This window comes from Hydra viridissima, unplaced genomic scaffold (assembly GCF_058129835.1).
Source record: "Hydra viridissima isolate aposymbiotic clone 2 unplaced genomic scaffold, HvirCarnegie_v1 scaffold_10, whole genome shotgun sequence".
Taxonomy (NCBI): domain Eukaryota; kingdom Metazoa; phylum Cnidaria; class Hydrozoa; order Anthoathecata; family Hydridae; genus Hydra; species Hydra viridissima.
The window spans coordinates 8,973,430-8,999,197 of NW_028324309.1; the positions used below are offsets into that span (position 1 = coordinate 8,973,430).

The window sequence follows — 25,768 nt, forward strand, 5'->3', positions numbered from 1 at the left end:
AATTATCCTTTCAATTGTATAAATAGGGTAAAAATATCATTGTTATATGTTGATTTAAAAGTAACAAATGCGAACGGTGTTGATCTTCTAAATATAATTTACAATACGCAATCGGTTTTATTCGTGATCACCTTCGGATCATAGTTGGTAGCAGAGGGTAGTTTTCTTCACAACGGAAAAATGGTAAAAAGAAGAAATCAGAAATTAGCGAATCAAATGGAAAATCAACTAACAGTCCAAAGTGAAGTATCAGCATTAAACAGGAAGATAACGATTTTAAAAATCTACGTTTACGCAAACTAAACATCAAATTATTCAGCTTCTTGGAGACGACGATCCCATAAGTAAAAACGAGTTACGCTATTTGACTCATCAATTAACAAAGACACAAAACGATGTTCTCGAGGTGATGGTTGATTTATCAAACAAATACGTGTTTTTCATGAATCAAAAGAAAATTTAGAAAAACTGAAACAAGAAATTGAAAGAGTAAATGGCGAGTTCACGGAAGCGATGGAACATGTAAGTAGATGGATATTGTACAATGAAAGTGAAAGATCTAATTTTGACCGAAGGATGGATCGTAAACCTACGCTGACAACGGAAAAGCAGCAGCGTGATCAATGGTAAGTATTCGAAAGTTAAAGGACGAAGAAAAAGATAATAGCGAATATGAATCAATCAAATCGACACATAGCCTGCGTACAACAAATAATTTAGATGAAAAGACTGCAAAAATTGGACAGGATTTATGGAAACAACTAAAACGCGTCTCTATAGCAATATTTAATGGCGATAAAAAGAGCTGAGAAAATTGGAAAGCTTCATTCAAAGCATGTAACGACCAAGCTCCAGCGACAGCTGAATATAAATTACTTCAGTTACGTCAATATTTATGTGGCGATGCATTAAAAGCAATTGAAGGACTTGGGCATTAATCGTTTGCCTATGAAGAACTTGGTGACGGAACTTTATACCACCAACTGCAAAAAAAGGTTCCTGAGATGATGTTAATAAGATATAAACGTTGGGTTCATGAATACAGATTAAACGAAAATTTTGAAACTCTAAAAAAGTTTATTGTTGAAGAAGCAGATTTTCAAATTGCAGCAACAGAGACTCTTCCTGGCTTAAAAAAAGGCACTGGTAGCAACCGTCTGAAGGAAATTCATACTTTACTGACAATGACCGAAAAAAGAAAACAAATTGAATAAAGAAATGTGCTGTTTGCAAAAACGATCATAAAATATGGGAGTGTCCGACATTTAAAAATCAAGTTGTTGAAGAAAGATGGGAAACAGCTTTGAAAATTAAACTCTTCAGATGCTTAAAATCAAATCATTTGTCAAAGGAATGCAGGAATACAAAAGTTTGTGAGATTGGCGGCTGTACAGATACTCACGATCGTTTGCTTCATAAGAAGAAACGTCAAAATGAGAGAATTTCTGAAGAACTTAAGAAAAAAGACATAGTAATTGAAAACTCTCATACATCAAACATCCAACTACATTCAAAGCACGTGATGAACTGTATATCGTTTCGAACGGTGCCGGTTAATTTTCGTAATGCAAATAAAAAAGTTGTAGTTAACGCATTGCTTGACGATGGAAGTACTAAGACTTATCTAAATTCTGATGTAGCGGCTGAGTTGTCACTGCTAGGTAAAACAGAAAAAGTAACTGTAAACATGATAAATGGAAAAGTTGATTCATTGGAAACGATGCCGGTGGAATTTCAGTTGGAATCATTGAATGGAAAAACAATTATAACAATGCAAACCTTTACAGTAAATAATGTAACTGGAAACTTAAAAGCAGTTAATTAGAGAAAAATTTCAAACAATTGGAGACATCTGAGAAACATCGAATTCCCAAATATTGGACCTAAACCAAAAATTGACATACTAATTGGTGTGGACTATGCTCAGTTGGATTGTGCAATTAAGGAAGTCAAAAGAGAATTTAATGAACCAGTGGCTCGGCTAACACCGCTTGGATGGACATGCATTGGCGGTACTGGAGGATCCCTTCAAACACACTTTACAAAAATGATGTCTAGTGCAAAGGAAATAGAAAATGCAAATAACATCATTAAAAAGTTATGGGCAATTGAAGGTGAGGAAGAGATGCATTTTAAAAAAATCATAAAAAACCCAGAAGACGCTACCGCCCTTAATATAGTAACAAGTTCGCTGAAAACAGAAAACGGAAGATATGAGCTAAAATTGCCTTGGAAAGAAAATAAACAGCTGGATGATAATTACACAATGGCGTTAAACAGACTGCAAAACACGGAAAAACGTTTAATGAAAAACCAAAGTCTCGGAGATGAGTATAACAAAATTATTAAGCAGTATCTAGAAAAGGGATACTAGGAGAAAATCGATAAAAGGAATTTAGGAGATGGTTGGTACTTACCAAATTTTTTAATTCTACGTCCCGAGATATCAACCACAAAATTCAGAATAGTGTTCGATGGATCTGCAAAATACAAAGGTAAACCCATTAACGACTTTATCTATGAAGGACCAAAACTTCAACAAGATCTTGTACAGTTTTACTTCGATTTTGAAAATATTTAGTCGCTTTAGTTTGTGATATAGCAGAAATGTATTTAAAATTGGAATACATAAAGATGATTGAAGGTACCAACGAATTCTACGGAGAAATTTGGATCCAACTGCTAAACCTAATGTGTTCCAGTTTAATCGACTTGTATTTGGGATCAACTCATTGCCTTTCATGGCTCAATTTGTAACACAAGAACACGCAAGAAAGTATGCACAAACATTTCCTTTAGTTTCTGAAGCTGTTCTTCAAGCAACTTACATGGACGATAGAATAATTTCTGTAGTTGATGAAAAAACCGGAATTCTATTATACAAAGAACTTACGCTACTATGGAGTTCAGTAGGAATGTTTGCACAAAAATGGCTTTCAAACTTGGTCGAAGTTCTTAAAGTAACACCTGAAAATGATCGGGCAGAATATATTAATTTAGATTCTAGTGAATTACCTGCCTTGAAAACGCTTGGAGTTGTCTGGAAGGCAAAACCTGATTTACTTACATTTCATTCTATCGCTACCGAAGAATATGGTTTATACAAAAAGATTTTTGCTAAAAAAATTGCAACTTTGTTTGATCCATGGTGTTTTTTATCACCATACATCATTCGAGTAAAAATAATTATGCAAGAGTTGTGGATTGACGGAATTGAGTGGGATGATCGAATTCCGGATAGGATTTTGAAAAATGTTGATCAATGGTTTCAAGAACTAAAAGATCTTTCTATAATAAACATTCCTAGACGTTTACAAACGACTTCAACAGTTGTAAATCGATCCATACACGTTTTTACGGAAGCGTCTTGTAAAGCATACGGTGCCATTTCTTATCAACAATTTTTATATGACACAGGAGAAGTGACCTGTGTAATCATAATGTCAACCCAGTAAACACGCTTTAGTTGGTCCAACTGACGGGCCAGTATTGGCTATAGTTGGCTAACTGTTGGCATTTCTTGCCAACCATTAACCGACTTTGTACCGCGTGTTTTTGAATCGTTAAAGTTTCCCGTAAGTTTTATAAACGTATTTTAATAATTAGTCGCATGGTCTAAGTAAACATATTCACTTAGACCATATTCACTTAGACCATATTCACTTAGATAAGTGAACATATTCACTTAGACCATGCGACTAATTATTAAAATTACTCAAACAGATTCATTCAATAGTTAAAACTATTCCATAGAGTTAGTTTAGTTTAAAGCTTTATATTATTATTTTTCTTTCGAACCCTTTTTTTACCCTTCAACTAAAGTTTTAAATTCAAACTCTCCTACACCTCTTAATAAAACCGTTACGCTGGTAAATAAAAATATTTTAAATTTATCCATTAGTTACACATTCAGATATAATTTTTGACATTGGTTGAGTTTTTAATTTATATTTATGATGACACCATTTTTGCATTTGTATTAGACATTTTAGCTCTATTTTAACTATTATTAAAAGTTAAAATACAGCTAAAATGTATATGTGCGTGCATAGTGGTATGTTTATGTGTGTATTTCTGTATGTATATGTGTGTATGTATGTAAGTATGTATGTATGTATTTATGTATATTATATATATATATATATATATATATATATATATATATATATATATATATATATATATATATATATATATATATATATATATATCTGTCTCTCTCTCTTTCTCTCTCTCTCTCTCTCTCTCTCTCTCTCTATATATATATATATATATATATATATATATATATATATATATATATATATATATATATATATATATATATATATATGTATATATATATATGTGTATATATATATATATATATATATATATATATATACACATAATGCATATAATTATAGCATTTTATTAAAAGGAACATCAACTTCTAAAAACTATGAGAAAACTATTCAAAATTTTGGGGATCAGGAAAGTAAGGTTTTGGATAAACTATTTGTTTGTTGTTTTTTTTGTTTTACTACTTGTTATACATTGTATATGTGTTACGCATACATACATTGGTTATGATGCTGACATATTGACAAAAGAAAACTATTTTTCTTTTTTGTAAAAAACAAAATTTGTGTTTTAATTAAAGTCATATATGGATGAAGGCTTTAAAAAAATACATATTTCATGTTACAAAATTACACATTTCTATTTTTTTATGCAGATAAAGGTTTTAAATAACGCTCTTTTCTGTGACCTTAATAACACAGCACAAAAATGTGCTAGAATACCATTTTTACAGCAATCAATTCACCTACAGGGATAAATAACATGAATGTTTAAAACTTTAACTCCAAATATTTGAGTTCCATAACACCTTCTTTCGTGTATGTCTTCAATTTAATAACTAGATTGTGTTTTTGAAAGCAGTTTTCCAATAAGATTCAAATGCAATGAAATATTATTTAATTATTTATGTATGTTTATAGAGAAGTTGGGAGCTTTGGAGTTAAGATTAACAGAACTGGAGCAAAAAAATAATTTTTTAGAAGTTCAAAGTTTTTTGGATAATGAAGACATTGTTGTTCCCCCTGGCCCTTTCAATGGAAAGTAAGGAAGATTTGGAGAGGCTTAACCTTATGCTACAGATGAAATCTGAGATGGCTCTCTATGTAATTTGAAATTATTTTTTATATTATAATGTTTCTAGCAGTCTACAGGTTGCGTTTAAACTAGTAACTATTATTTTATAAGATCAAAGATAAGTCTTATAATTGTAATTAATCAAAGGTAATTTAATAATACCTTATTTATATTATACCGCATTACATTTTCATTTACCTTTGAAAAAATAATTTAAATAAAAAAAGTTGTAATATGGAGCATTAATTGTTTTTAGGTCGAATATCTGTGTTCTATTGGCAGTAAAGTTGAGCGTCCAAAATACATGCAATGTGTGTTGGGAGCCATGTTTTCCAAAAATGTTAGCGTTTTATGTAATCTAAACGGATCTTCAAGTAAGATGATAGCTACTGGAGTGGGCAAGATTAAGTTGCGATGTTATCATTTTGTGTTAAAGTGCTTACTATGTAAGTATTATTAGTTATGTAAATTTTTAGTCTATTAAAGTCAACCATATTTTTATATTTACAAAAATATGTTTACAACACTAAGAAAGAATACAATATGTTAGTACTTATGACAATTACCAGTGTTGTCATTAGTTGTGAATTTGTAAGATATTATGTTCTCCCTTGGTGACTTGAACTTATTAATGCCATATTTTATTGTTAACTAGAGACATTAATTGCCAATGTAAACCATGATTTATTAGTATTCAACTATATGATTCTTAAAGAGCATATAGAAGTTTGTCTTGAACCGATAAGCTAATTGCTCTCGGTTATCATATGCACATATTTTTAAAACTGCTAACCAGTTAATGTAATTCTTAATTTGCAAAGTATACGTAAAAGAGCTTAAAAATAACTTAAAAATAATTTATATTTAAACAAAAAATAAATTGAGTTTTTAAATTTATTTTCATTTTATTCTTTTAGCAACAGTAAGAATTCAGTATCTTAATTCCAAGGATAAAGATATTTACCCGATCGTTTCAAGATGGTTTCAGGGCGCAATTGATCAAGGAGATGGGCGAATAAATAGACAGATGAAAAGCAAGTTTATAAAAATCAGTTGCAGTTAATCAATGAAAAGAATATTTAGTTATTATTTTCTTTTGCAAATTTATAAAAGCTTGTTTATCTTGATTTTATTTATAATTCTAATTTTTCTTAATTATAATTAATAATTATCTAATAAATCGCCACGTTTTTAAATACTTGTGTTTTAAAATATTGTTTTTAATTAAAGCTGCCAATATTAGTTTCAAACCATTAATAAAATTAACTACAATAATAGAATATTTTTAGTTCTTTATTTGTAAATATTTTTCTTTAATGGCCTGGAAATAAAAGTGTAATGATAAAAAATTTGTTCTTTTTTTTGTATTCAACTAAGTTATCTATAAATAATACAATATTTTGTGTGGACAGTAGTACTGTTTGGTAAAATCTGATATACAAACAATCACTATTAGATAGAAAATTAAATATTAAAAAGCAAAGTTGTACTTTGTTATTAAGCAATATTCAAAACATGATTTATAACTTTTGCACTTTCAATTTAAGCGCAAAAGTGAATTTAAAAAATCGCGAAAAAAAAATCAAATAGTTGGGCCGGTAATGGCACCAACTGTTAGCCTACTGTTTTATTACTGTTGGGCCGTTAATGGCAAACAATTGCTTAAAAACAGTTGGCTAAGTGTTGGTAAAAGCGTTACGTTTTTTTCACGGTACCAACTAAATTGCCAACTGTTGGCCCAACTGTAGCTAATAGTTGGTTATTAGGATCGGGCCAACTACTTACCAACTGTTCGATGTTTACTGGGAAAGGCCCGAGTAAGTCCATTGCAATCTATCAGTATACCAAGACTGGAGTTACTTGGAGCTGTTCTCGGTTTACGACTTGCAGAGTCCTTGACTCGTTAAGTCCTTGAAGCTTGAAATTAAAGACATAACTATATGGAGTCTTAACGTTTTATGGTGGATAAGGAATCACAGTCGAAAGTTGAAAACATTTGTTGCTAATCGTGTCGGGCTCATTCAATCAAAGACTGAACTAAAACAATGGAGGTATATAGCTACAAAAACTAATATAGCCGATTTATTATCTCGAGGAACATCAGTGAATGAGTTGAAAAATAATAATGTATGGCATGGACCAAGTTTCCTAAATTCTTTCGAGGAAAAATAGCCTCAGAATCACGTTGAAATTACACAAGAAGCTTCAATTAAAGTAAAGAAAAACGCTTTTTTTTAATGAATTTCGCATTATCTTCTGAAGTAGTAAATCAATTTCTTGATATAAATCGATTCTCATGTTGGAAAAGACTTGTCAGAGTAAATGGATGGAACTACTACAATTTGCGGGTTCTGGCTCATGGGCATTTTTGCGCATGCTCATGGGCATTTTTGCGCATGCTCATGGGCATTTTTGCGCATGCTCATGGGTATTTTTGCGCATGCTCATGGGTATTTTTGCGTATTTCCATTTTTGTGGATTTTCATAATGAGATGACATAATGAAAAAAAAGGTTGTGAATGACTTAATTTATTCTTTGTAGTTCAAGTATGGAAAAAGATGTTTATATTTTTCTCTTCGCGTTTCTCTAATTCTTTGTGCATGTTGTTTTTGTGTTGATCATCGTATTTTTCTATTCTACAGTAAACGATAGTGACGCATATATTGTGAAGATGTAAATTTTATATATCTGAAAATATATAAAATAGTTTTTAATGTGAATCTAAGAGTTCAGACGGGGCAGGTTTTTTAATTATATATTTATAATGTCTTGCTAGCATTTGTTTTTGATAATTTAAATTTTGTTCTTTTTCTTCAATTCTCATTATGCGCATCTGATCATATTTCCACGACTCTATTTTACCTTTTTTTAGTTCATTTAATTTTTCTATTTCTTTTAACAATTTTTTATACCGTAGATATGCTTTAAACTCTATACAAACTGCTTTGGAATCTTTATCAAGATGAATACGTTTTCTGATATATTGATTATAATTTTCGGAGCTGTATGTATGGTAGCTGTTTGATCTTTTATCAAAATATTTAAAGGAGTATGTCATTTTTTATAGCAAGAAAAAATTTATTTATATCATTTTAAAAAGTTTTTTTTTCTTTGTACAATTTACAAGAGTTTATTCATAGAATAGCACCTAAAAAGGGAATGCTATTAAAGGGTGAGTTTGGTCCGAGAAGCAAACCAGCTCCGATAGATTCATATCCTCTTCCGCTTTTAACGTAAACTCCGTCTTTGAATGATCCTCCTTTAGGCCAGGGTGTTAAAAATAATCCGTTTCCTCTGTGCGTTCCCATTTTCATTCCATTTCCATTCTTTTTCAAATAAACGATACCTCTTCCTGCAATTTTATCAACCATAGCAGAACCTGCAGAAGATCCTACGCCTGCTAACAATCCGGTGGCAAGAGCTGGAACTACTCTTGTTGCAAGTGTACTACCCAACATACCTAATAAAGGTAGAAGAGCTCCAATAAATCCTCCTTTCACATTTGCGTTATGCTCCAATTGGGTTTTGCTCATTTTAATGGTGACTCCAACTCCTCGATGGAGAGCATCCAAAAGTTTTCGATGTTGATTTTGTGTTACAAGTAAAACGTCGTTTCCATTAAAATCATCTTTTGAAATACGGATGCTCACAGGTTTACCTGCTATCATTGATTTTTTTATTTTTTCAATCTGTCCATGAGACACATTTAATTTAACACTAACATATTTGCTCATTTTTAAATGTGAGAAAAAATATTTATTTCACTTCTCGAATGAGATAACGGATTGTAATGTCCTCTCCACGAAAATCAACCAAATTTCCATTTTGATCAACAACGCGAGTGATCATTGTAGAAATTTCTGGAACCTTAACAGGGAGGAAAGTCAAATGAGTGGGTCTTTCGATGATTTTAAAACCAGGACCAACAGCTGGATAAAAAGAGTAGATGCAATTGAGTGGGGTTCCGTTGACGTAAGCAGACCCGATGACGTTGTTGAGGATTCTGATCGTGTTGATGCTTGAAATTCTAACAATATCGTCAGACTCGTATGTTGAATTGGAGTCCAATTGTCTTTTTGTAAATCCTAAAAGTGGGGCGATGCTGTTATCCACGTTCAAATCCATCAAATAATTCATTCCAAGTGTGATGCTTGATTTTAAAGTGTTTAAATTGGCTTCTATTTTTATGTTATCGGGAGAGTAGCTGATTTTATTTGCTGTGACGTAGCTGGAGCTTTGAGACGCATAATTTTTTATTGTGTTTGAGACAGTCTTTTGTAAATAATTGTTGATGTCTTTGATGTCGTAGCTACCGTCTGGAATGACGACGTTTTCCCAATGAACTCCATTGTTCATGCTATACCGGAAAGAATTGTTTTTGCTGATGATGTTTGGAAAGCTGTTGTACGTCTCAAGCCCAAAAAAAGCCATTTCATAAGTTTTTCCTTTGTCAAAAACGATTTTGTCTAAAAATTCTGTTATGATTACGTTGGAATTTCCATCCACGTCGATGATTATGCTTGACATTTTTTATTATGTAACATTTTTTAAATGGCTTCTTTTGGAAAATAAAAAGTGTCAAATCCGCTTCGATATTTTCCATTGTCTTTTTTTGACGACAAATCAATCACCGCAAATCCGTGAGGTTCAGACCAGCAATGATTGCAAAAGGCTTTAAAATCTTCTATTTTCATATCGGTAGATACATGATCTCGATAAATGCGACCAACGTTTTGTAAGTCTTGAGGAAACAAGCAAATAAAGTTAGCATTTTCTCTGATCGTTTGTCTTGGGAGCATGAAATAATTTTGAGCGAGGTAAAAGCAGTCGACGTTAGAGTGTCTTCCTTGGAGGTAATATTTTTCACATTTGTTTTGTTTGGTCAATTGCAAATCGTCAAAGATCATTAAATTGTTTTTGGATGAATCAAGATCTTCAGGATTAGGCACATCGTCAGCCGTTTCAAAAAATTCACACTCCATATCCTCGGTTTCGGAAAAATTTTTTGAAAGATCTTTGATAACACATTCAGGATCTAGTTTCAATTTTTCAATTTCGGTTTGTACCTTGAACAAGTCGAGAATTATTTTTTTTGGTAATTTTTTTTCGAACGAACTTTTTAGTATTTTGTACTCGGGTTGGAAAAGAGATTTTCCAAAAACTTGCAAATGGTTATAATCCAACCATCCAGGCCTGAGCAATAAATTGAGAAGCAACGTTGTTTTTCCACATCCGGATTTCCCAACGATGATTCCTCGAATGCTTCTCGGTAAAAGCTTGTTGTTGTTTCTTTTGATTTTTCCAATATTCCATGACAAATCAGACACTTCCATTTTTAGTTTAAAAATATTTTTTTTAAATAAAATGTATTGTGTTAAATGCAAAAGGAAAACAGAAACGAATCATTTGAGAAACGAAATCACAAAAAACAACAGGCATATGGTTAAAGGGGCTTGTAACGTTTGCGGAACGACCAAATGTAAGTTTGTTTCTTCACATGCACTCAAAGGATCATCTTCGCATACGACAAAAGGAGGAGACTTGGTGGAAACGATTAACAATTTTTCAAAAAAAATAAAGCTTCCATGGGCAAAATTTCCAGGAGAAATGCACATTCCAGGAATGAATTTTGCAGGACCTGGCACAAACTTGGACAAAAGACTCACATCCACAGACATGTATCAAGAGTGGAGCAAACCGGTAGATCGAGTGGACAATGCAGCATACCATCACGATTTAGCTTATAAATATTTAAACGACGTTCAAAGCAGAAATTTGGCAGATCAAATGATGCTTGAAGAAATGAACTCCATTCCAAACCCAACTCAAAAAGAGATAAACGAAAGAAAACTGATCACTCCCATCATCAAAGCAAAAGCTAAATTCGGATTAGGTCTAAAAAATCAAAGATTTTCCATGGATTCGCAAGCGAATCTAAAAAAAAAGCACCGGAGAACCTGAAATGGACGGATCAGCTTGCAAACGAGCTTCATAAACCAGTCATTCATCATTTTAAAAGAAGAAAAGTGTTTGTGAACGACATGGATGAAATATGGGCTGCAGATTTGGTTGACATGCAATCGTTTTCAAAATTCAACAACGGGGTAAAATATTTGCTCATGGTGATCGACGTGTTTTCAAAGTATGGATGGATTGTTCCGTTAAAGAGTAAAACTGGAGTTGATGTAGCTAACGCTCTAAGCAAAATATTTGAGGAGAGAAGGTGTACAAAGATGTGGGTGGATAAAGGTAAAGAGTTTTATAACAAGCATGTACAAGCTCTAGGCGTGCAATTATACTCCACTGAAAACGAGGAAAAAAGTTCTGTTGTCGAGCGATGGAATAGAACGATGAAAGAGAGAATGTTTAAATATTTTTCATCCAACAATACCAATAAATACATTGACGTATTAGATGAAATGGTTGATAACTACAACCACACAAAACACTCTTCCATTAAAATGACACCAGTGGAAGCCAGGGATAAAAAGAATAAATATAGGGTTTGGATGAACCTGAATGGAAAGACGCAAACAGAAAGAGCAGAACCAAAATTTTCAATGGGAGACAAAGTGAGGATCGTAAAAAAGAAGTCTCATTTTGAAAAGGGGTATACACCGAGATGGACTGAAGAGGTTTTTACCGTGTCAAAAGTTCAGCATACGAATCCAACCACGTATAAAATCGCTGATGCTAACGGTGAAGAAATTAAAGGTATGTTTTATGAACAAGAAATGCAAAAGACCAATCAAGACATATTTAGAATTGAAAAAATCATTCGAAAGCAAAAGAACAGATCTTTAGTCAAATGGAAAGGATATCCAGATTCATTCAACTCGTGGGTGGATAATGAAGAATTGATACGTTTGCAAAAATAGTCGTTTTGTATGGCAAGAAAAAAATTTTTGATTTTGAGTTAAATAAAATCTTGTATATAGAAAAGAAATGAATGCGATGATTGAATTAATAAATGTGTCTGAAATTGCTATGTATAAGCGCATGAGAGATAATGATTTGCATATGTTCATGTCTAGGTATCAATTGTTGTTGAATGAATTACGTTGTAGTATGTATGAAGTAGAGAATTTAGATGATATGAATGATATCCTTAAAAAGATGAATTATTTTGAAAGTGAATTGGTTGATGATTATTTAGAAGTAAAAGATGAATATCGTTGGAATAGAGAAAATATGAAATTGAGAACAACCAAGAATAACTTGAAGTTTTGCTACCGTAAAATGAGTGAAATAATTCAAATGATGATAAAGTTAATTCCTTAGTCAAAAGGTTAGGATAATAAAGAAGTGAAAAAAATTTTTATTTTGAGTTAAATAAAAATCTTGTATATAGAAAAGAAATGAATTTTATTACAATTGGAAATTTTGATGAGAGCAAATTATCAGTTGGAGAAATTTACGCAGCGACAAAACCAGTAGTCTATCAAAAAGTACCAGTAAAATATTCTTATCCAAGTGGAGATGGTCCTCTTGTATTACGAACACCTATATTATTTTCGTATGGTGTGTGTGAGAATAAAGATCCGACAACACAAAAATTGACTGGGTATTCCATGTCCTTTGTTTGCTTTGATGCCAAAAAGGGTAAAACTGAAGAAGAAGCAAATTTTATTAGTACAATGGAAAATATTACTTTGTTTATTAGAGGTGAAGTAGATAAATTGTCAGCCAAACTTAAAAAAGGAGGAAGAAAAAAGCAAATTAATTCAGACGAATTGAGTATTTTAAAATATAAGCCTGATCATCCTGAAGCAGCGCCAGTGTTTTATGCTAAAATGTATATTACTAAAAGATCTAAAAATTTCCATGAATCCGCAAGCGAATTTAAAAATGAAGACGAAATATTCATTACTTCTACATTTCATAGAAGGAAAACAGCTCTTGATATAAAAAATGGAGTCAAAGGAGAACGTAGTAATAAAAATTTGGTCAACTCTTCTGGATATGATTTTATCAACCAACGATGTTACGCTATTGGAGGACTTAGAATTGAGGGGGTGTATATTGGTCCTTCGATTGTGTCTATTCAAGTTAAACTGGTCGAGGCAGTCATCGTGAAAAATGCATCTTTGTCTCATAGCATCATGATGTGTGAAGACTTGGATTTAGAGGTAAAAGAATTAGACGAGGAAATGTAAAAGCACAAAAAACTGAAAATAAAACGACTTAAAACATTTTATTTTCATATTAAAAAATGCATGCCCCACACAAGTTGCTTAAAAACAGCGCCTCAGTAGAGATTCACAATTTTAATTTTCAACTGAGCCATTTAGAGGATAGAATCAAAGAGTTGGAACGAAAAAATACGAAAAACATTATTGTAACAAAGAAAAAGTTGGATTATCCCACCTATTTCAACACCAACAGACAGCACGAGATTTTTGCTCAACAAGACATTAAATTTCTTCCTGTATCTCACAAGCAGATATCGTTGTCTGTAGGTTTACAATTAGACAAAGGAATTGCTGTCGTCACTTTGATGGATAAAATAAGCAACCAATTGAATTATTTCAAAAACGATGCTATTTTTTCCGAGTCTGTGGATGACATAGTTATGACCATACACAATTATAACAACCAGGAAGTCACCGTTAAAAAAGGTGAAAAGCTTTGTAAAATAAACTACATCGATTCGAATTTAAAAAAATGTGTCTTTGTTAAAAAGATGGAGATAATCAAAAACACTGAAAAAATTTATCCAGTTCTTCCAACGGCACCATCAGATGGAGGGCATTTATATCGACTTCAAAAAATCAGTGAGATCCAAAAAGAAATAGAGGATGAAAAAGTGAAACGAATGGCTTTGAGTAAAAAATACCATCGAGCGGCAAAAATAATTCGTTTCACCGACGACGGATTGCAAACGGTATGCATTGGTTTAGGGGTTACAGGGATTGCACTTTTATCAACCGTTGTTGCTACTCCAGTTTCGATTGCGTGTGAAGGGGTTGCTGTTGTATTGGGAGCTTTATCCATTTTCGGAAATCATCAGAACAAAAAAATGATGATAAAGGCTGAAAAGCATGAAAAATTGAAAGTTCTTTCCGAGTCAAAATTGAATACGATTAGTGACCACATTTCAAAATCTCTTATGGATGGATTTGTGAGTGATTCCGAGTACGAACTCATTCTCAGCGAGCTTCAAAAATTCAAAGTCATGAGTGAAGAAATCCGAACCAAGACAAAAAGCGTCATTGACGAATTGACTAAAGAGTCGTTGATCCAAAAAGGAAGAGAAGACGCGATAAAAGCATTCAACAACCTGTTTAAAAAATCATCATAATTTTCCATGAGATTCAAAGAATCTAAGAAAAATTAAAGAATCAAAAAGAAATCGTAAACGTAATCGTAAACGCAATCGAGTTTTTGTTTTAAGTTTTTTTCTACGTATTCTAAAAATGTCTTTTTTTAGAATACAAGATCCTGAAAAGCGAGATGAGATTTTGAGAGAATATAAAGCTAATAGAGAAAAGCTTTACAATGAGAGTCTCAACACCAGCATTTCAGATGCAAATTATCAGACTGATTTGAGCAAGTTTTTTAAACCTCTGATTGAGAGCAATGAAAATATAAAAAACGAACTAAAAAGCATCACATACAGAGAGGTTGAAAACACTCCACTTGCTTTGACTTATCCAGAAAGCAAGCCGTCTTTTGAAAGTCTAAAAAGTGATAAAACTTTTGGAAAAATGAATGTTGGAGATATTGCAAAGAAATATTTATACACTTACGCTGACAAAAAAAATTCATCAGACAGAGTGTTTGGAATTCACACAAAAGAACACGGAAAAATGTTTATTGGAGACAAAGAAATTTTTATCGACAATAACGACGTTACTATTGATGGAGAAAAGTACGAGGGGACGCCAGGTCTTTGGGAGTTGATCACAAGATCCAAGCCTGATAAAACAAAGGTGTCAGACGAGGACATGAAAAATTATGAAGATATACTTATTAACACTCATGCAATGGAGAAAGAAGGGAGGTCAACCGTGCCAAAATCTTCGAGAGGTGAAAAGTGGGGAACGATTGTTTCAGAAATTTGGAAAAAAAATTACACAAAAAAGAGTGGAAAAAAAGGTCGAGGAGTGATCTTTCTTCCGAGTGATCTGAATGTGCTTGCGCAAAGACTTAACTTGAGCATCGCCGCAGTACATGCTGGAAATATAGCATCGAGAAACGAAGCCGTTGCCATTTGTGATGAGCTTTTGAGACAGGGGGAAATAAACAAAGAAGAATACAGAGCGATTCAAAAATACATCGAGTCGTGAGAACGGATTCACTTGTGAATTTCCATGAATCCAAAGGATTTAAAAAAATATTTTCTCATTTTAAAAAATGCTCATTGTGAACAACAGAAGATATTTTAAAAAGAACGTTGTTGGAGGTGGAGGAATCATGGACGCGATTAAAAATTTTTTGAGGAGAATGGCAGCTTCAAACGCTTCACGATCGTCTCTTCATTTATTGAGAAAAGCAGCCGCAAGCGAAATTGGAAGAGAAGCAATCACAGCCGCCAAATCAGCTGGAAAAGAATTAGCCTCTTCAGCTATATCCACTGCTAAAGACGTTGCAATCGACAAAGGAAAAAAAGCGCTTGAAAAAGTTTACGCCAAGACAGGAACAGTGAATCCAAACCAAATACTAACCACGAATGTAAACGAAGAGGTAAAGACTGATCATTGGATTAATCCAATGGAAGAGCTGTATAAAAAAATGCTTGGTTCTTCCATTCAAGTGAAAAAGAAAATGACGAAAAAGAACGCGGCTAGAATCCAAGATCTCGTTAAAATGGAGAGCGGGCTTTTGATTGCTTGATTATTTTTAAACCCTTCATGTCCATGGAAAAATCTTTGATTTTTTTAACAAATCAAAAATGACATAAATTTTTTTTTCTCATTTTAAAAATGATAAACACCGATAGATTAAGAGTTGATGAAATGCCAGAGTATGACACTGGAATTGAAAAAATCAACTTTTTCGAGTACCACCCAACAGTCCTCGATTTAAATTCTTCAGGATCGATCGATTTTGAAATTGATTGTCAATCTGTGCATACAGTTCCGTCTGAGGCTTACATACTTGTTGAAGGGGTTCTCAAAAAAGCGGATGGAACTGCATACACAGCAGCAGACAACATTGCTCTGGTAAACAACGCCATCATGTATTTGTTTAGCTATGTCACCTATGATTTAGAAGGACAACAAGTGGAAAAGGTCATGTATCCAGGTCAAGGAACAACCATGCTCGGATTGTTGAAATACCCTTTTAGTTTTCAGCTTGCAGATGGATTGAAGCAAATGTGGTATAAAGACACTTCAGCCGTCACCGGAAATTCAGGATTTGTTATGAGGCGAGACCACTTGTTTGCAGACACGACATCCATTGGCGCATTTTCGTTCAAGATACCATTAAAACACATTTTTGGTTTTTGCGAAACTTACGACAAAGTTGTTTATGGATTCAGACACGTCATTAAATTTGCAAAAAAAGATTACGACGACGCCATTTACAGAGCTGAGACTGTTGCCGCAGGAATGATCGACCTTAAAAAATTCAGACTTTTTATGCCCAGAATAGAGTTGGATGTTTCGAATAAATCAGAATTCTTGAAATTAATGGCAAGTAAAATTAAAATCCCAGTAGCTTATAAGTCAAACAGAGTCGAAAGACAGGTCGTTCCTGCTGGTCTTACAGAATTTACTTGGACTCTTGGAAGAATCGTAGACAAAAGCGTTCCGAGATATATCGTGTTTGGGCTTCAAACAAACAAGAATTCCAGTCAAATTTTAAATCCAGCCATTTTCAACCATTGTGATGTCAGCAATTTTTTCGTAACCGTCAATGGAATAAAATATCCATATTACGATTACGATTTGAATTTTGGAGAAAAGAGAATTACCATGGCTCATTCTGACGCGTTCTCTTTTGACGATAAATATTACGGTACAAACGAACTTGTTTGTCAATCTGGTTTGACTCTGCTTGAATATAAAAATTTGTATCCGTTGTTTTTTGTAGACATTAGCAAGCAAAAAGAAAGAGTTGTTTCTGAAACGGCAGAATTGGTGGTCAACCTCAAATTTCGAACAGCAGTACCAGAAAACACCGTTATTTTTGCAGTGATCATTTCAGACAGATTGATCACTTTCGAATCCAACGGAACCAGCATGAACGTTGTTTATTAGGTTTAAAAGACCGTCATGAGATTCTTAACAAAAATGATTTAAATAAATTTTTTTTCTTTTTAAAACTAAAACATGAGATATACAAAAAATTATCTGAAAAATTTGCTTATGGAAAATGGAATCACATTAACCTCAAACAAATTGTTACCTTTGATGATGATTGCGATTGATAATAATCTAATAAGTAAAGATTCGCTTTTGAAAGGTGTAAAAGAACACAGGGCAGTGGGTCGACCAAAAAAAGAAATAAAAATGAAAAATGAGAAAACGGAAAAAAAACCGATCGATCCAAAATACGAGAGGCTTGCTTCAATTCGAAATAAACCTGTGTCTGTGAAAACAACCAATATGGAAACCGGGGAAGTGACTGAATACAAATCCCTTTACAAAGCAATGAAAAAGACAGGACATGGATGGAGATATTTAGAACGTCGAAATGGAAAAGTGGAAGATGGAATAAAGATTGAAATTTTAAATTCGGAAAAGCTAGAAAGAAAAAGTCAGTGAGAATTTCCATGAATCCGCGTGCGGATTTAAAAAATTTTTTCAATTCTTTTTCAGAGAATTGAAAAGAAATAAAAAAATATTAGAAAAATGATTTTGAGTTAAATAAATTTCTTGATATATTAAAAATGGAAAACAAAACGTTGAAAGAATTGCGAGAAATCGCTAAAGATCAAAAAATAAGAGGGTATTCTAAAATGAGAAAAGGTGAGCTTATAATGACTTTGCAACCTTCAAGACCTGTGGTAAAACCTCCTATTGCTCCGAAACCAGCAATCATTCCACCGAGACCTGTGGTAAAGCCTCCTATTGCTCCTAAACCAATTCATTTGCAAAAACACATCCTTGATGAACCGGTTTCAGATTTAACACCTGTCATAACACCAAAACCAGTCATTCCACCGAGACCTTCATTTATTCCAAGTCTGAAGGCAGCTGCAAAAAGTGTAGCGTCGTATGTTAAAACTAAGTTTAATGATATTAAAGAATGGATTGAACCCTACGTTCCTGAAATAGTCAAGGAGAAGGTAAGAGAATCAGTGGAACAAATCGATAAAAAGATACAGTCTATCAAATCACTTGTATTAAAAACAGTGTATAAAAAGCCCTTGCCAAAGCCTTATAAAATAAAATTCAAGTTGACTGAAAACGCGTTGGGTAGTACTGCTAGGTTATATTCTTACGAGCCTTCTTCTCAATATCAAGACATTGCATCCTTTTTTAATTTGGTAAGAGAGTCTGCCATTCAAACCATGGAAGGAGAAAGGAATACAAAAGTAAGAATTATTTTAACATGCAAAATGAAATCTGTAAGCATGATGACTGGTGAAGAAGTGACTCGTGAAGCAAGCTTTTCATCCAGCTCGGAAATTATTCTAGCAGCTACAGATGTAAGAGAGTTAATGAGCGAAATGGAAGAAAAAGTCTTGGAAAATAGTGTCAAATACAATGCTTTAGGTTCTAATAGCATCCTATCTAAGATTTTAAGAATGGATATAAACTTTATCGAATACACACCTCTCAGCGGTGGATCCCACATTGAGCTGACTGACGATCTAAAAGACAAAAAGGCAATCATCAACATGAAAAACAACGACAATCAATGCTTTAAATGGTCAGTTACCAGAGCGCTGAATCTGAAAAATAAAAACAACGAAAGAATTGATGAAGACTTGATTGAAAAGTCGAAAAAGCTGAATTGGGATGGGATGGAGTTTCCTGTGAATTACCATAATATTAGCAAGTTTGAAAAAAATAATCCAGACATTAGTATCAACGTTTTTGAGTATGAAAATGAAAAACCCAACCCTTTGAAAATATCTGACTTTCTCGATCGAAAGCATAATGTTGATTTGCTGTATATTAAAAACAAAGACACAGAACATTACTGTCTCATTAATAGTTTCAGTCGATTTGCAGGCTCCTCAGCAACAAAAGGTAAAAGAAAACAACATTTTTGTAGAAGGTGTCTTCAATGTTATGATCAAGAAGAAAAGCTTCAAAATCATCGAGAAGATTGTTATAAAAACGCGCCAATGAGAATTGAACTTCCTAGAAAGGGTTCAACTCTACAGTTTAAAGGCATCGGAAAGTCAATGAGGGTTCCATTTATCGTATATGCTGACTTTGAAAGCTTTATCAAGCCGATAGACTCGTGCGTTCCCAACTCAAACCAGTCTTACACAAAAAAGTTTCAAAGACACATTCCAAATTCCTTTTCCTATTACATCAAATGTTTTGATGAAACCGTTTTAGAGCACGATCCAGTCATTTCCGTATCGTCAAACGAGAACCAAGACGTGGCTCAATTTTTTGTTGAAAATTTGGAAAGCGCAATAAAAGAACTTTTTGGAAAAATCGAGAAAAAAAAGATGGTTTTTACAAAAGAGGACAAAAATAATTTCAAATCCGCAACAGTTTGTCACATTTGCAATAAAAAACTCAAAGACGACAAAGTACGCGATCACTGTCATTTTACTGGAAAATATCGTGGAGCGGCTCACGACGAATGCAATAAAAAATTTCAACTTCCAAAATTCATTCCTGTTGTCTTTCATAATTTGTCTGGTTACGACACTCATTTGTTCATCAAGAAATTAGGTGGAAAGATCACCTGTATACCCAACAATGAAGAAAAATATATCAGCTTCTCGAAAAAAATCAAAGTGGGAGAGTACATTGGGAAAGATGGAAAACCAAAAAACAAAAAAATTGAATTGAGGTTCATCGACAGCTTTAAATTCCTTTCCTCCAGTTTGGATACTTTGTCTAAAAATTTAAAGCCAGAGCAGTTTAAAAGCCTTTCATTACATTTTGAAGGTGAAAAATTTAATTTGCTTTGTAAAAAAGGTGTGTACCCTTACGATTGGGTGGACGGATTCGATAAATTTCAAGAAACGCAATTACCTCCAAAAGAATCGTTTTTCTCAAAACTTAGACACGAGGGAATAAGCGATGAAGAATACGCGCATGCGCAAAAGGTTTGGAACACGTTTCAATGCAAAACGTTCAGAGATTATCACGATTTGTACAACGTGTCGGATGTGCTAATACTGGCAGATGTCTTTGAAACTTTTAGAGACACTTGTATGAAACATTACAGTCTTGATCCTGCTTGGTATTACACCTCTCCTGGTTTGGCTTGGGATGCTATGTTAAAGAAAACTGAAGTTGTAATAGATCTTATAACCGATATTGATATGCTCAACATGATTCGAAAAGGAATACGCGGTGGAATCTGCATGATCTCCAATCGACATGGAACTGCTAACAACAAATACATGAGTGATGATTATAAACCTTCAGAACCTTCGAAGTTTCTTCAATATTTAGACGCCAATAATCTTTATGGATATGCTATGAGCAAACCTCTTCCAGTTAGAGGATTTAGTTGGATGACTGAGGATGAACTTTTAAATTGGAAATCCATGCCTTGCATTCTCGAAGTCGATTTAGATTATCCTGAAAGTCTTCACGATTTACACAATGATTACCCTTTAGCTCCTGAAAGAATGCTCGTTGGAAAAGTGGAAAAGTTAGTTCCCAATTTAAACAACAAGGAAAAATATGTCATTCACCATGAAAACCTAAAACTCTATGAACGAATGGGGTTGATCACTACTAAAATTCATCGAGGTATCACCTTTGAAGAAGAACCTTTCATGAAAAAGTACATTGATCTCAACACCGATAAGAGAAAAGAAGCTACAAACGAATCTGATAAAGAATTTTTCAAACTCATGAACAACTCTGTCTTTGGGAAAACCATGGAGAATATTCTAAAACGCGTTGATGTTAGACTCGTTACCACGAGAAAAGAAGCTATAAAATTATCTAAAAAAATTAAATATAAACGAAACACCATTTTTGATGAAAACTTAATCGCGGTTCACATGGAAAAGGCAGTTGTTTTTTACGACAAACCTGTTTTCTTGGGAATGAGCATTCTTGACATCAGCAAAACACTCATGTATGAACATCACTACGACTACATGAAACCTAAATACGGGGATAAGCTGAAATTACTCATGACTGATACTGACTCGCTCTTTTATGAAATAGAAACGGAAGACTTTTACAAAGACATTGCTGATGGCGTTGAAAGCAAGTTTGACACGAGCGACTTTCCTAAAGATCATCCTGCCGTTCAAAACTTTGCATTTGACGTTGGGTTTAAAAATAAAAAGGTTATCGGTAAGTTTAAGGATGAAACAGGTGGTAAGCAAATTAAAGAGTTTGTTGGGCTTCGTCCTAAGCTCTACTCTTATGAGGTCTTTAATGAAAAAAAAGAACACAAAAAATGCAAAGGAATTCAGAAATGTGTGGTTGAAAAGCACATCACTCATCAAGATTATAAAGATTGCTTAATGACAAAAGAAAATCAGCTCAGAAAAATGAACGTCTTACGATCTCATCATCACGATGTCTACACCGAAGAAATCAACAAAGTCGCACTCAGCTCTAACGATGACAAAAGGTTCATTTTGGAAGATGGAATACACACGTTGGCTTATGGACACTACAAGTTGAAAAAATCGGCAGAGACAGAGGTAGAACATGAGCCAGAGGAAGAACACGGTGTAGAGGTAGAACCAGAACCAATGACAGAGGTAGAACATGAGCCAGAGGAAGAACACGGTGTAGAGGTAGAAGCAGAACCAATGACAGAGGCAAAAAGGTTGATCGCAGAGTGCAGAAAGATAATCGAGGAAAACAAAGAAATTTCAGGTAAGTCAAAAATGTTGATCGAAGAGTGCAGAGGTATAATCGCAGAGACAAAAAGGTAAGTGACAAAAATGAAGAATTTTTCACGGATCTGAAAGATTTAAAAAAAATAACAAAATAAAAAATGAGAAACAAAAAAATAAATGTGGAGGGAATTGTTTTACCAAACGAGGCTTTATCCACTATTCAGTTGATGGAAGCAGCAAAAAAACTAAAAATAAAAAACTTTCGAGGAGTTTTTGTCAGAGACGCGTTGCCAAAAAAGCCAAGAAAAAAAGAATGTGGAATTGTCAACACGGGTGATTCGAGCACAGATGGGTTTCATTGGGTGTGTTGGTTCAAAGACGGAGACAAAAAGTTCAGCTTTGACTCTTACGCTCAACCACCTCTCGTCGAGCTCGTTGACTATTTGAAAAGTCCTGTCTTTTACAACAGTGAAAGGGTACAATTTGGAAACACGTCTTATTGTGGTCACTTGTGTCTTTACGTCTTGAAAAAATGCGAAGAGGGAGACAGCTTTCAAGACGTTGTCAACACCCTTTGGTGAATTTTTTTAGATCTGCAAACGGATTTAAAAATTCGAAGAATTTCCATGTATCCAAAGGATTTAAAAAAATTTTTCACCATTAAAAAATGATTGACAAATTCAACAGAAACGAATTCAGTGCTTATTTTGATAATCTTGCATCAGACTCAGCCAGCAACGTTTATATTAAAACGGACGGATCGAGCACCATCACTGCAGATTTGGATTACAACTCTCATAAAATCATAAACCTGGGTGAACCCACCAACGCACACGATGCTGCTACGAAAAATTACGTAGACAATCACGTGACAGGTGGTACTGGAACTGTAGTGGGAACTGCAGATTTGGATTTAAATTTTCACAAGGTGATCAATTTGAACGAACCGACTAATCTTCATGACGCCGCCACAAAAAATTACGTTGATGTGAGTTCGAGCCAGTGTGTTAAAACGGATGGATCTAGCACCATCACAGGGATCATCGACATGAACTCTCACAAGTTGATCAACGTTTCCGACCCTACCGCTTTAAAAGACGCAGCGACAAAAGGGTATGTAGACACCAAGATCTCTTACAACACTATTTCATACACCGAAATTAACATGACAGCTCATAAACTAACTAATTTAGCTGAACCCACATCAGCTTCGGATTCAGCTACGAAAAATTATGTGGACACGCATGCTTCAGGTGGAACGACTGTTGGAAATGCAGATTTGGATTTGAATTCGCATAAATTAATTAATGTGACTGATCCAGTCAACGCGCAAGATGGAGCGACAAAAAATTATGTGGACTTGCTGTTACAAAAATCGAGTTTAACCAGTGTCGTTCCAGGATCTAGTTTTACCAGTTTGGGATTAAAGTCTCAGACAGTTGCAGCATTAACCACTTCGCCAGTGTTTGCGTTTTCTGGAAAATCCGGAGTGCTGAGAAGATTGTGGCTGGCTTTATACAGCACCTCTGACACGAATATTCCTGGGCAAGTTTTTATTCGAATCTTTACTGATGGAGAAATCAATGTGGGGAATTATGCAGAAACCACGGAAGGAGTTGGAGTGGATCAAACAGGACTTGCTACCGATTTGCTTTTTTCACCATTGGGAGGAGCTTTTTACGCCAACTCTTTGCAGGGATGCAACATGTTTAACACCACTTCCTTGGGAGGATATTTCACATTGGACATGCCTTTCAGAAACGACGTCTCCATTCAACTGGTTAACAAAAATGCAACAGCCATCACGTATTGGATTCAACCGTTCATTTCCACACTTGCTTCCATTCCTGCAACCATCCCTCTTTACAAGCTGTACTGCAGAACGTTTCGATATTTGAATACCACTTACGGCAGCGAATACGTTTTGTTGAGCACCATCGGGAAAGGAAATGGTGTCTCGTTGAAATACATCAGGATGCACATCATTGGCGCCTCTGGAAACTGGTGGGAGTCCAGAGTCAGAATGTACGACGGAAATCTACCTCCAGGTAACGGCACTGTTCTCACTCCTTGGACACCGTACAACACCAACAATTACACCTACTTTTCTGGTTATGACGGTGACAGCACATGCATCTTTTCCTCCTCAGGATTGGAAGATTTTTATTTGTCCTCATGGAATGGAGCAAATTTGACTTCATTCAACAACAAATCGACTGGACTGCTGTATCAATCCACTTCATCCATCGGCTCTACATCTACCATCTCTTTTTACAGAAATTTCGGAGAAGCAGATTCTATGCCTACTGTCGCAGCTGGTAGAAGACTCGTTGTCACGCTCAACTCTGGTGATGCTCAAGTCGGTCAATCCGGAAGCTTTTACCTTCTTCTAGGACAAGTCTATTACTACGCTTAAAAAATCGCAGATTTTCCACGGTTTCAAAGAAACTAAAAATCACTTGCGAAATTCTATGGATCTATTATACAGATGAAATAAAAAAATGAAAATGACTTAAATAAATTCTTCTTGCTATAAAAAGATGAGTATTACAGAACAAGAAGAATTTGAGGAATTCCTTTACAGTGAACTACCGGAAATAATTAATCCCACTTTTGATCCAGAATTACACAGAATGGTCATACAATTCCACGATGATCAACACAAAAACAACATGCATAAAGAATTAGAGAAACGCGAAGAGAAAAATATAAACATCTTTTTCCATACTTGAACTACAAAGAATAAATTAAGTCATTCACAACCTTTTTTTCATTATGTCATCTCATTATGAAAATCCACAAAAATGGAAATACGCAAAAATACCCATGAGCATGCGCAAAAAATATCCATGAGCATGCGCAAAAATGCCCATGAGCCAGAACCCGCAAATTGTAGTAGTGATGGATGTATCGATGTAAAATTGATTTGCGTACAATAGGTGATTTAACAGCTGATGAATATCATGAAAGCGAAAAGGAAATTATTGTTAAAGTTCAACAGGAAAGCTTCAATGAAGAATATAACAACCTTAAAAAAGGTAAAACCAATATCAGTATCAAGCAAATTTATATCTTTAAATCCACAAATTGATGAAGATGGTTTATTACGCTCTTGTAGTCGATTACAAAATGCTTACTACTTGCCTTACGATGTTAAGTATCCAATCACTTTGCTGAGAGATCATGCGGTTACAAAATTGATTGTTAAACATTACAATAAAGAAGGAAATCATGTATTGGGAACAAATCTGTAACTAACAAAATTATCAGAACGATATTATACGAGGGCGAGAAGAAATCCACGATGCAGAATCAAAATGCAACAAATGTAAAAGAAGAAAATGTCAACCTGCTCAACAACTGATGACCCCTCTGCCAGCAATTTACTTAAAGGAACCACTACGTGCGTTTGCTAGAATTGGCATTGATTTCGCTGGGCCATTTCTGACTAAACAAGGTAGAGGAAAGATACTACAAAAAAGATACTTATGATACTTTTGTTTACCTGTTTACTATCACGAGCAGTACATATCGAGATTATAATTTAGATACAAATTCATTCCTCAATGCCTTTTTTCGAATAGTGAATAGAAGAGGATTACCAACGGAAGTTTTTAAGAACAATGAAACAAATTTTTTTGGTGGATATCGTGAACTGAAAGAACTTTTCACTGGCTTTGATAAGAATAAAATTACCAACTCTACAGCTGATAACGGAACCAAGTGGCACT

General features: G+C 34.1%; 3 protein-coding genes across 4 annotated transcripts; all 3 read left to right on the plus strand.

The window, feature by feature from the left end:
- Positions 1–623: 623 nt before the first annotated feature.
- Positions 624–2,374, plus strand: LOC149883019 (uncharacterized). Its single transcript, XM_090100992.1, has 3 exons — positions 624–770; positions 1,217–1,816; positions 1,928–2,374. The coding sequence occupies exons 1-3, from the start codon at positions 624–626 to the stop codon at positions 2,372–2,374; spliced, it is 1,194 nt and encodes a 397-aa protein (XP_089957118.1).
- Positions 2,375–4,400: 2,026 nt separating this feature from the next.
- Positions 4,401–6,311, plus strand: LOC149883020 (uncharacterized). 2 transcript variants are annotated; one of them, XM_090100825.1, is made up of 4 exons: positions 4,401–4,477; positions 4,983–5,165; positions 5,393–5,582; positions 6,054–6,311. In XM_090100825.1, exons 2-4 carry the CDS (start codon positions 5,064–5,066, stop codon positions 6,197–6,199), a joined length of 438 nt encoding a protein of 145 aa, XP_089956951.1. In that variant the 5' UTR covers positions 4,401–4,477; positions 4,983–5,063; the 3' UTR covers positions 6,200–6,311. The 2 variants fall into 2 exon arrangements, with proteins under 2 accessions (XP_089956951.1, XP_089956952.1); XM_090100826.1 differs by lacking the exon at positions 4,401–4,477 and having other exon boundaries at positions 4,598–5,165.
- An 8,242-nt stretch (positions 6,312–14,553) lies between these two features.
- LOC149883021 (uncharacterized) lies at positions 14,554–15,426 on the plus strand. Its single transcript, XM_090100993.1, has one exon. It carries the CDS (start codon positions 14,554–14,556, stop codon positions 15,424–15,426), a length of 873 nt encoding a protein of 290 aa, XP_089957119.1.
- Positions 15,427–25,768: the final 10,342 nt, after the last annotated feature.